This window comes from Oxyura jamaicensis, chromosome 24 (genome assembly GCF_011077185.1).
Source record: "Oxyura jamaicensis isolate SHBP4307 breed ruddy duck chromosome 24, BPBGC_Ojam_1.0, whole genome shotgun sequence".
Lineage (NCBI taxonomy): Eukaryota > Metazoa > Chordata > Aves > Anseriformes > Anatidae > Oxyura > Oxyura jamaicensis.
Window position 1 is genome coordinate 1,130,993 of NC_048916.1, and position 12,610 is coordinate 1,143,602.

At 47.2% G+C, this 12,610-nt stretch overlaps 1 protein-coding gene across 9 annotated transcripts in view; it reads right to left on the minus strand.

Moving 5' to 3' along the window:
- The window catches only part of ETS1 (ETS proto-oncogene 1, transcription factor), a 77,007-nt gene extending 65,113 nt beyond the window's left edge, over window positions 1-11,894 (minus strand). The window contains exons 1-3 of one of the 9 annotated variants that reach the window (XM_035346089.1): window positions 11,748-11,894; window positions 4,962-5,044; window positions 2,597-2,738 (exon numbers count right to left, since the gene is read on the minus strand). In XM_035346089.1, coding sequence (XP_035201980.1) covers window positions 2,597-2,738; window positions 4,962-5,033 — 214 coding nt within the window. In that variant the 5' untranslated portion in view covers window positions 5,034-5,044; window positions 11,748-11,894. Of the gene's footprint in view, window positions 1-2,596; window positions 2,742-4,961; window positions 5,045-5,327; window positions 5,454-5,524; window positions 5,679-7,335; window positions 7,805-11,747 lie in introns of those variants that run through there. The other 8 variants (XM_035346082.1, XM_035346088.1, XM_035346084.1 and 5 more) reach the window with 8 other exon arrangements.
- Between the last annotated feature and the right edge of the window lie 716 nt (window positions 11,895-12,610).

Below are 12,610 nucleotides of genomic sequence, written 5' to 3' on the forward strand. Positions count from 1 at the left end.
AGTTTGTTCTCCGGGCAGTAATAGTCCCCACTGCAGATTGTGATAGCAACATAGCAAATAAAACTGACTACATACATTTCCAAATTCTTGCCTAAATAATAGTAATAATAATAAAACCTCTCTCCTTGTCTCTATTGACAAACTGAATTCACATCAAGCTTTCCTTTATACTTACCACCAAATAATCTTAGCAGACTAACTGCAACATAAATAAACACCCAAGTTTCAGAGGCAAAATACCTTCTCTAAAGGCAAGCAGCTCTAAAACTTCTAGAAGTATTGCGGGTTTCTATTACAAGAGGATATATTCACACTTGCATTTTCCTTGTTGACTTGTTTCTTTCACCAACACCAGGACCATGAAAACCAAAATAGCTTCCAGTACACCAGAAGAATAGATGACAAATGGTTTTAATGTGCACCCAAAACACAAAGGAGAAATGAAAGACCGTTCCTAGCAGTGTATACAAATGAGAGTTTCCTCTCATTTAAAATTAGAAACTGCTCTAGACTCTGAAGAAACGATAGTATATTAAATATATATATATATATATATATATATATATAAGAGAAAAAGACTAAAACACAAAGAAACAGGAAGAACTGAAAGAGAATTCTTAGGTATTGCAAGAGATTGAGAGGCCTGTCCTACCAGTCCCGGTGTAATGAAAGTTGGATCAAAACCTGTTGAAGACAATGACATTTTTTTTTTTTTACTGGCTTCACTGAGCTTTGAACCAGGCTCCAAACTTTGCAGCAAGAAATTTCACAGACCCAGCATGGGGTAATGAAGATCTGAGTTGCAGATATGTTGGTCCCTGGAGAGAGCACTTTCACAGAAAAGGGGAGAGGGTAGGGAGAAAAAAAAAGAAAAAGAAAACTTTCCAGGCACAGATTTGCAAAATGTTTGAGTAAATCCAAATGCTGCAAGGGCAGATTTCATCAGAGCAGAGTTGACATCACGCTGAGAGAGGTCACCCACAGGAGTTGAGCAAATAGCTGAAATAAGAACGGCTGGGAATAGACAGCAGAGTTTTTCTCCAGCCACAGCTCTCTGCGTCCATCTCCAGCTAACACACAAGTGCTCACCAAAGGAAAAAAAAAAAATCAAAATGCCTGAATATTTGCCAAGGAGAGATTTCAAACTGTACATTTGACCGCAACAGTTACTGGTTCTGCTGAACTCTTCAGCTGCAAAAAGTCTCTAAACATCAGGGCTTTTCCCCTCCCAAGGGACCAATGTGCATAACTAACGAGCCGGGAACAAGTCACAGAAGACCAGCACATGCCATGCAAAAGCTTACATGGGATTTATGTGCTTCATGATAGGCTTATGTGGGACTTAAGTGAAACATAAACTTCATATTGGCCCTTTGCAAAGGTCACATTCATGCAACTTGAGCTCTTTCACTCAGTTTTGTGGTTGGCTTGTGCCATGGTGTACCCAAGCCCTCTCCTTTGCCACAGCACAAATAGGGAAGTGATATCTGGTGGAAGCTCTTCCCAAAACCAATCACTCTGCTGTGAACAGGCGAAGCCTCCAAGAAAAGCAGCACACAGGGTCAGGGAACACACCATACTGCAGTGGAAAGAGGCCTTGCACCAAAGTCCAAAGCTCCTTGCTCATGCCTCGTCTCTGGGGCACCCATCTGATATCCTCACTGCCAGCTGGTTATACAAGCAGCAGCCCAAACTGCAAAGCTCTGCTTCAAGATTCATGGGTTGAATGTTGTGCATGGCAAGAATTAGTCACAGGCGATTTTGTAACGACTCTGACAGTATGAATGCAGTAGAGAACAGTATCATCTAGTCAAAGTCAGTGAATTGGCTTAACCGTACCGCACACCACAACCATCCAACCCTGACAGCACAGCACGGCCACACAGCTCCAGCTGTGGTTATTTTGCACCACCTGAACACTATACCACCACCATCCCCAGGAGCAAGGGAAGAGAGCTGAGCTACAAGGGCAAGAGAGCCAAACTTATTGTAATAGCAGAATTAAAACTCAGGAGACCCAGGCTCCACTCCATGCTCCACAGAGGCCCCATCATCACTCAAAAGAAACCAGCTGAAGGCTGTGCTAATGCCATTAGACACGTTAGAAGCACTGACAGTGCAACCAGAAGCTGGGTAGTTCTGCCTTGCTACAGCACACAGCATCCTCTTGTAAACCCTGCATCTGTCAAGACCCCAGGGAGTAAAAAACAGGGCAGCAATCCCTGGATGCAAGGGTCTGTGCGTGCAAGTCCCTGCACACCTCGCAGAAGTCCCCACCTGAAAGCAGGGAGGACTAATATCACTTCCAGCACAAGGATAATTTTTAGTGAAGCAAAGCAGCTTTAAGGCTTTTATCCACTTTCTAGCCTCATCTCCTCTGAGGGAGACCCTTGATGGCCAGCAAGGGAGATACAGATCTGCTTTCCAGAAGTGATGCTGTTAGCTCTACTATGGATACATTAGAGGACAATACACTCCTCAAGCACATTAAACCAGGACTTTAAACCTCAGCTTCCCACCTGAGCACGCTGCCAAACCCAACCACAAAGGAGGAACGCGCCGCCCCTCCTCACACCCCCCAGACGAGGGGTCCTACCCGTGCTGTAGTGCTCCAGGCCGGTGGGCACCTCCTGTATGGCAGACTCATCCCAGAGTGGGTAGCAGGCCCTGGGCTGGTAGCAGGCAGACTGGAACCCGCAGGTCATCCAGGGATCCTCACAGGAGCCGACAGCGCCTTGCTTCTGGCCATGGGAGAAGGGAAAATGTCAGCTCAGCAAGCAAAGCAAACCCAAAACCATCCACCCCCTTTCAGCTGGAAGTCACAAAGCATTTTCCTACCCATTCAGGTGCAAAATAACAGCAAAAAGGAGGAAGAGTTTGCACTTTTAATGGTGGACTTGGCAGTGATCTTGATCTTATAGGTCTTTTCACACCTAAATGGTTCTATAATTTTTGTTGCCAACAGCCAAGGCAAAGCCGCAGCAGTTAATGGAGCTGCAAGACCCATCCCCAGGATGGCAGATTTGCCACCACACCAGCCCTAGAACCTGTTTCTTCCACCTATCTGCACCTTGGGAGAAAATACTATTTTTCATAGCTCTGCTCCCTGTTATTAAACCTGGTTGTTTCCCAGGTAAAACACTGCCTGGGCTGAACAGGCTCAAGGAGCAGCCAGGAGTCAAGCAGCTGAAGAAACAGTGTCATCTGGTGTAATTCACCTCAAAACTCACCCAGCTGAGGAGCAAGCAGGTCACGACAAGGTCAAAAAGCTCCTTTTAAAGAAAATGGAGGAAAAGAGGAGGAAGGGGGGGACCAAAATGGTGGCAGGCAGGGCCTGTCCAGCTGCCCTGCTCAGAGACAGTCCCAGGGCAAGCTGAGGTGCCACTGGAAGGACACCTCAAAAGAGGGCTGTTATTTCATCCCTGCCAACTAGAAACTTTTTTTTTTTTTTTGGACAATTTGAGGCAGAAGACCCCATAGTCTCCCCAGCATTGTGGTAGACCCACAGTGAGGAAAGTGCTGGCCCTCAGCACTGCATTTGTATTCATGGCCACATTGATGCTTACATTGATTGTGTTTGTTATTGTTGTGATTATTATTTATCTTACTGATAGTTAGGTACACATATAAATGTATATATGTGCATAAACATGTATTATTGCATATATTTCACATAATAGACTGTTAGATGCTTATGCCTATATACATTACTTATACCATACAGATGTATGGATGGATCATGTGTTATGTAGGCACGTATATAGTCCTAGGTTGGGATTGTCACTATGTGTAATCCACATCCTTGTTTATATGGATGTGTAAAAATTTATATATACATACACAAGCATATATAGATATATGGAAGTAATCACGGATATAATTTTTATATATACAGCTGTATATACACATATACCCTATAAAAATACATGGCATATATGCATACATAGATGTAAGTGCATGTATAATACATATAGGATTTTACATATATATGTATTCATTGATAAGAGAATAACATATACATACATGTAGTGAAACCTGTAAATAAATTCAGGATGTTTTCAGTAATTTATTGTTATTTCCCCACACAGAAATACTTTTGCTTCATTTCCAATCAATATTTAAATGCCGAATGCATTATTGGAATCATTTAAAAGGAAGATATCAAGCTGTATTAGACATTTTTCATGTGTCATAGTGGCCTTTTCTTCCTAATTTGGTGAAAATTTTTCTTTCTAGCAAGTTGTCTGTATCCTCTGCTGTGTCAGCTCAGTTATGGCTTACATCCAACTTCATCTAGGATCTTTAACAGTAGCCATTATTTCTTTGGACAAATGTCCATTACTGTGATTTCTCTAAATAAAGGTCATGTATAAACATAAGATGACGGGCAGCAAAAAGAAAGCACAGTCCCAGCTCAGGAGCAACGCGAGGCAATGTCAAACCCATCCCACAGCTGCTGGCAGTTGGCACGGGCATGCCCGACACCACACTGTAACGTATATTACACGCAACCACCCGTCAACTGCACAAAGAGACAGGAACTGCCTGGGGAGAGGAAGCCCCATATTTGTCCAAAAAAACTCCAGCCAAACCAACCAAAGCTTTTCCAAAGCTTGATCTGCTTTGTGCTGATGCCGCTGCATTCATCCACAGCAGGTGAAGGTCAGTGCGGAGAGCGGAGGCTGTGGGACAATGGTTACCCTAACAATCCTCCTCTGACGACAAGCACAGGAAATCCGATGCAGCGATCCTATTTCCAGCTTGGGTTTGCAAGCTCGAGAGGTTGAGATAAGCTCTGGGTAAACACTCAGCATTTGGACACTGCTCTGAACTACATGAAACCTTGGAACGATTTAGCGGTCAACACCGAGCCGTGTCAATGAATGGTCTGGCAATGTCACAGCAGCCAAAGAGAAAACCCAGTGCTAGAGATAGAAAAATAACCCAGCCTCTCTTCTTACCATCACTCCAGGGCGAGCCAAAGGATAAGGGCCTGCACTGCCAATGGCTGTGTCCATATAGTAACTCATCATCTCTGAGGTGCCTGCAGAAATAGAGACAGACATTAGATGCTCTGCTGCAGGAGTCTGGCATGGCATAAAAATTGACAGCAGCAGCTAGACCCACTGTATAACCTGTGTTTTCTCACAGCCATATTAGGGTGGGACCAGGCTATCATCTTAATGACTTTAAGCTGGAAAAGTAAAAGGGAAAAAAATCTGTATTAATAATTGGTGTTGTGATTGGATGTGTACATATCAACAACGCGAATACAAATCCATTAGTGTAAACTGATGGGAGCTGGACAATGCTGAATGAATTATCACCTGGAAGCTGACGGAGCTGCTCTGAGGGTGGATGAGATCATATTTCCTTTGCTGGAGAACCAGTGGGAAATTGTTGCCAATTTCCCCCCCCCCCACCCCTCCAATATGTTGAGATCAACACCTTTCCTGTAAAAATTTCATCCAAACCAAAAAAACTCACCAAAAAACTCTGTTTTCCAGAAACATCTTTTGTTTACCTGAATTAGCATCAGTCCCCCTTGCTAAAGATCTCCCCTGTATTGCTGAGACCCAGGTTCATATTCCTGACTAATGTAATTCCTGCCATGTGATGTACTCCTCATGGGATGTACTCCTCTGAGCAAGTCCTCCCTCTGGTGCTATTTGCTGGATGCAATTTTTAATCACTGGTTAGCCCATTTTCAGAGCTGAGTAGCTGAAATCTAGCTCTGTTTTCCAATAAGTAGATATTTTACCTCCTCTCCTTTAAATGTACAGCAGAGAACACAAGGCCAGTGAACTTTCTGTGCTTTGAATGATATAACAAAGGTGCTGGGAGGAAATAGTAAAAGGGGAGTTGCCTGAGCTCAGAAGGGCTCACTCAAGCAGGATATGACTTGGAGCCAAAGGGAATGGCTATTTTCATCACACTAATACAGGGCATAGCCCAAGAGACAGAGGAGCTGCCGCTGCTTTAACCTCTCCGAGGACACAGCAACTCCATCTCCTCCAGAATAACCTGCCCTTGGATTTCTGCAGACCTCCTGTGCTACCAACTGTAACTGCTGCAGGTGCAAACCCTCAGCCGAGTCGTCATTCAGCCATAGCCACGTTACCATCAGCCTCCACCTCTGTGCTGCACCCACAAGTAGCCCCCAGAGGCACCGCCAGCCTCCCCCTGCATCTTCCCTGCTCGCAGGGCTGGGGGCTCCGCTGCTGCCCGGGCCAGCAAACATCGAGGCCAAGGGCAGAGCCTGCCTCCGCCGTGCCTCACTCACTGCTTCAGCAAACAGGGACTGCAGATAGTCTCCCACCAGGCAGTGTGACTAATGGCCAAATGTGAAACACCTGCATGTGTATGTGTATTAAATTATTATCATCATTTCCTGCTTATTATTACTAACTTTTGCTGTAACACCATTTTTTTTTTGTTTTTTTACTTCTCTTTTTAATTCTCAAAGCTGAAAACTACCAATGTGGTGAAAGAACAACAACCCCGTTTCTCTTTGCACTTAGAGCAAACCCAAAAGCACACATATTGCAAGATACTGTGGCTGCGAAGCCTTAACTAATCTTAGCATCTGAGCACACCCTCCCAGCCTGCTCTAACTAGGCGTTAAAACATGTTTGCTTAATCTCACTGCAGCTGGAGAAAACAAAGAAGGTGCATGGAGCCCGGTTACGTGACAGCTAACGAAGGGAAAGTCACCTCGTCCCATTCAGTCACATGCCTGTCCCCTGCTCGTAGCCTTAAACAAGCATAACCATCTCACCTAGACACGACTGATCTCCGTTATGCTCTGAGGCGTGGACTAGTGCTACCAAACTGTTTGGATCAAAACATGACAGACACTGGCAAATGAAGGGAGACAGAGAAATCTTCAGCCCAGTCCACCTACTTCAATAGCACACACGCCTGAGAGCAAGGAGTTACGGCACTGAACCAGCAGTACCCACAAGCAGCTCTTTTTCCTGCTTTGCAGCTTGTGCAGTAGGCAGTTGGGGCTTGGCTTTGTTTTTCTCCTTTGATCAAGTCACCAAAGTCACACCGGTTCTCATAAATTGTTTTCAAGCCTCACTGAATGTTGTTTGTGTGTGTGTCTTTTTTTTTTTTTTCTTCCAAGATACCGTTGCCAGTTGAACCCTCCAGCCAAGTACCACGCGTCGATGCTCAGAGCAGTACACACTTCAGTCACAGGAGAAGCACTAACCCCTCCTGACACCCAGGACAAGGCTTCACGCAATATAGAATATCAATAAGATCCCTACAGAGCTGCAATACAGTACCAGCAGCTCCCTCCTCAGCCCCGCACTGCACAAGAGGAGTTATCATCTCTAGACAGAGTCCGGGGCCTCCAATAAATTCCCAAGGACAGCTTACTCTTCTGTTTCTCTTCCCCTGCACACTGTGCTCAAGGCAAGTTTACTGCTAGAAAGAACAATTTGGGGGGCAGAAATACAGTGCAAATTTAGCAGTCGGTCACACCTCCACCCCTGGCAGTTTAAGGCAGCTCCAGTCCAAATGCAAGTTAAATTCAGTCACACACACACACACACACAGCAGCCTGATGCAGATTTTTAGACAGTGAAAGAGAGATGGAAGACAAGCTCTGCTAGGAAAAGGCAGGCGAGCAGAGTCCATGCAGACAGAAGACAAATTGTGCTCTGGAAAATTAGGTGTGTAAAGCCAGCAACAGGAGGCAAGACAAAAGCAGAAAGGGAGCTCAGGAGTGCTTTGTCCAGGCTAATTTTAACAGAACTTCCACCACTTCCCATAGGAAAGTGCTTCACAGCCCAATACATCTCTCACTGTCAGCAAGTTTCCCTGATGTTCAAGCCATATTTTTCTTCTCTTGAGCTTTCTCTAATAAGAGCATAAATAGTTCCTCTCCTCCCCTTGGATGCCATTAGATAGCTTTAATGACCACTCAGGAGCTTGCAGCTGAACTGAATTAAATGATAGCATTCTTTGTGTCAGGTAACTTGGCCAAAATTAAGGAAATCACTGCAGATTTACACTGAGATAATCAAGGTCCACAGCTCACTGCGGACTGTTAATAAATAGAGGGGAATCAGAGCCATTTGGTAAAATCCTTAATGACTTAACAGCTTGACTTCAGTCTTATTGTTTGCTCTTATTATTCCTGTCTTATTGTGAAAACATGTGTGGGAAAAGCAGCATTTATTCTGGGGCTTGATCAACTACCAGCCGAAGCTATTAGACTCTTGGGTCATTTCTAAACCAAATTAAAGTTTTAATTTCATTTCAACGTCGTTTCCTCCTCTTTTACATGAGATGTCTTTAAAACAAATTACCAAGCTTAGTTTAAAAAGGGAAAAATGATTTGTCCTGGTTAACTGCACACCCCTGTGACATTAGGGAAAGGTGTAAAAGGTACATAAAGCTAAGGCGAACTGTACCTATTGGACACCTGAAGACCCTTTACAAGATTCCCTTGTAGTTTCTAAGTATTATATTGTTTGAAGGATGGGGAAAGGGAAGCTGAGCGAGACCACAGTGACTTTCCTGTGGCAGAGACGAGATTCCCATCTCTATTTCCCAGTTTAACACCCTGTGCGCTGGTCTCCCTGTGTTCTGTAAGACCCCATGGCTCAGAGTGCTCCCCAGTTTCCGAGCTGTCGGCCCAGGCCAGGCTTCTGCCCATGCCACATCCTCCATCCCCAGGCTGGCAGCCCAGCAGAGGTCTCACTAAAGGGCAGCACGACTGGGACAACTGCAGAGCAGCATTTGGGTGCTTTTTTCCATCCCAGTAAACCAACAAGGTTCCCTTTCCTTGGGGTTAGATGGGGAGTTAGGAGGAAAGGGCAGCATCTGTAACCCCATCGAAATATTTCTGTTTCAAGAATGGGAGTGAAGACTTCAAAAATGCAAAGGAGCACCTCCGACGTGCCCATCCTCCACGGGCTGGCAGCTCGCTGCCCCAAAGTTGCTTAGTGATAGCCATTTTATTTTTTCATCAAGTAATAATTTATCATCTTTGAGGGGGTGGGGAAAATAGCTCATGGAAATGACATTCTTCCGCAAGGTTTTAACCCTTGAAACCCTAATGCTTTCCAGGCTGCCTGCCAACTCAGTTCTCAGGGGGAATAGTGTTTGTTGATCTGTTGGCATGTTAAAAAGCTCATTCAATTCATCAAACCCTGGCACCAGCTTAAAATAAAAGGAGCATCCCTGGTGCAGGGATACAAGCAATAGAAATGAGCATGTTTCTCTTGCTGCCAGCTATTTACAAAACACACTTTTTAACAGATCGGCCACCTCCTGTCTCTGCTTCATATCAGGGGCTCCTACATTTTTTTCTGATTTAGAAACTTTGCAGCGTTCTCAAAGATAATACTTCATTTACTGAAGGGAAGCCAGGCAGGGTGGGAAATAATGGTGCTATGGTAAATAGAGCAATATACTGATTGTCTTTCTGCGCCTTCAGTAAATGCTCATGGAGAATAAAGGACTTGCCCAAGCTCATACAGAGAAAGTGAGGGTGAGAGGCTGAGTACCTGTGCCCCTAAGCCTCTACCTTAACTTTGCAGCAGTGACTGCAGCGGGGTTGGTGCTGCCCCAAGAAGTTTGTCGGTGCTGGGTCTGGGTCTGGTGCAGCTCACGGGGCAGGGGGCCGCCTGTCTGCACATCACTCGCTGTGCTAACGCTGTGCCTTTGCTTTTCTCAGTAGGTGCCAGACCCGAAGGAGATTTGGTGGCGCCTCAGCAGCCTGCATACTTGGCCAGACAAACCCTAGCTGGGCAGGATGGCTGCTGACAAAGCAGCACCAGCACGGTTGTGGTTCAGATCAGTCTCATGGGCACACGCACACACCCTTGTTCTCTGCGCTTGGGTGTGAGCTGCTTTCTGCTTTAGACTTCTCCTTTACCCTGATCATTCATTTATTACTAAGCTTCTGTATTATAGTTTAGCTAAGGTAATGCCACCACCGATGGCATCACCACATCTATGGCCAAGTGACACCTGCAGGTGGTGCCGAGGAGGGGGTTTGGGTGGGATGCTAAAGCAGGGAGGCGGTTGCCAATAATCACACTGCTGCTCCTGGATCAGAGCAGCTATCTGCAGCGGCAGGAAGATGTGAATGGGTGGGGGGGGGGTTAATTAGGTCATCTGTTATTTCACTCATGTATTTCCCTCTGTGGAATAACAGACTTACAGCACAGCGTCATGGGCCAGATCCCCAGGTGGGGCAAAGCAAATGGGGAAAGAATAGGATACGTTTCTTGCTGTTCTGCAAGGGTTCCCCAAGGATCTGGCCCCACGAGGAACATGCCCTGCCCATGTCACAGAGCCCAAACTGCCCTGTGTGATCAAAGGCTGGCTGTGCTGCGGAGTTTTGCTCCAGACTCCCTGTTTGACCCGTGGAAGGATGCTTGGGACCAGAATGCCCAAATCTGCTGGTGTTTTGAAAACGCTAAGCATTAAGTATTCAAACAGCTGTAGAAAGTTAGAAAAGAGAAACCAGTTTCTCTGTACATTGCCAGATGTAAAAAGGTGACAATAGCGCAGGGGCGTTTTCTGGTTTGGGGATGTGCGTGGTACCCTGAAAGCCCAGTGGTGAAGCTGAGGGCTGGGGACATGCACAGGTCCTAATGCCAGGTGCACAAAACACTCTGCAATCTTCCAAAAAACCTCACAACCACTGGATGAGCGCAGCCATTCCCTGCTGCCCAAGGTGCAAATATCTGGGTAGCCCCAAATACCTGGCTTGCCAGAAAATTGTTTACAGGACAGGCAGGGGCGAGCTCCAAAACACAGCCGGATTAGAGGCAGCATGAATGAGGCTGCAACCAGGAAACAGCTCCGGACCCAGCCCACAGCCCCCAAAGGTGTCAGTTGACAGCACAGGATGGGAAGTTGATGGTAACTGCAATACCGAGTGAGTGGCCACATGCAAAGTGAGGATTTAGAGGCTAAAGGGAAGGGGGAAGGCCTTGGGTGCGTGTCTCAGGGACTCGCGGCTCCTGCTGGCTCCTTGTGGCTGGGCGAGGGGTGCAGGATTGTGCCCTTCCCAAGGAACCGCAGCAGCACAGCCGCAAATCCCCACGGCTGCCACACTCAGGGCTCCTGGCTCCAGCTCCTACCGAATGCAGACACTGGCACCTGTGGCATTTTCTGCCCTTTCGGGGATGCCTTTGCTATTGAAAACACGCAGAACTGCAGCAGCGAGCCCCCTATATCATCTCCCTAGGAAGAAACGAGCCCCACCTGAGCGGTGAACATCAGCCTGTCCGTTCCCCATCCGTGTGTCTGTGCTCCCGGTTGCACTGGCTGCAGTGAGCTGAGCGAGCATCTGAGCCCGGGCACCTCGCCTCTCCCCCTCCTCACAGCAGATACCAACAAACCACCACCCAGAAAACAAAAACCTGACTCAAAAAAATAGGAGGAACTGCAAATGCAATCCACTGTAATAATGCCAAGGCGCAGCCTTCTGCCTAGATGAGGCACACAATAGCATTCTCCAAAACATGCATATAAACTTTATGTACTCTCTATATAACAATAAAAAGGATTTTTTAAGGGAAGCATCAGCTCAGACATTTATAAGACCCTGCGGTACCATTAGCAAACGCATGAATCAGTTACTGGGTGAAACTGGGAATGGGGAGAGAAAAAGTAAATCACCAGCAAAACAAATCTTAGTTGTATCCTGAAAACGAACACAGGTACCTACAGCCCACAGCAGAGTTTAAAGCGACTCTCTCCCCACCGCCACTTACTACTTATCTGGAAGACCAGGGAAAAAGCTTATGTCCTCCACGGCTTCCCACACTTGTCTCCGATCTCTCCCCAGCTACCTGGTGCTATCCTCTGCGCTGGAGCTGGAGAGGATGGAAATACCATAGTGTTTGCGGCAGGGCCGCCTATTCAAAGGGAGGGGGAGTGGTCAGCCCCGCATCCAGGGCGGTGGGAAAGGCGAGCTCCACGCCGCTCACGCTCCGGCCGCCACCGCCAGCCAGGAAGGGCCACCACCTCTGGCAGATGTCACGCCACGACCCCACCGCGGGGTGCCCGGCCTCGGCGGTGGCTGCTGGGTCTGCACGGCTGCTGCTGTGCTGGGGGCTTCTGCAAAGCTGTCCCGGGGTTTCCGTGTGCTATGCAGGGGTCAGCTGGCCCCACCGAGTCCCCGTGAGGTGGGTGTTATTCTTGCAGGGAGGCTAAGAAAAAAGGCATTCAGGGCGCGATCTGGGCAAGGTTTATCCAGCAACAGCCCCTAACCTCAGCTCAGCCTGGCAGTGCCTGATGCCAGAAACTGCTGTTTCCTCCCAGGTCCCCTGGGCACCTCTGGGTTTCCTGCTGCCGCGCACACCCCAAGGCACGGCTGTGTTTTTGGGTGCCCACCTCATTCCCACGCATGGGCAGGATCCAGCCACCAGGCTCCCCTGCTGCCACAGGCACAGCCTGCTGTGTCCCTCACCGCATGCTCCTGGTACCAGGCATGCCAAAAGAAGCCAGGCTGCTTTATTTTAAAAGCATAAAGGCTGGAACAATCTCCTCTTATACACAGACCCGTAGTGGGGAGAGCACTTGAGCAGCACTGCAAGCCTCTGGGTCAGCCTCTTCCTCTGCTGGGGGTGGATGG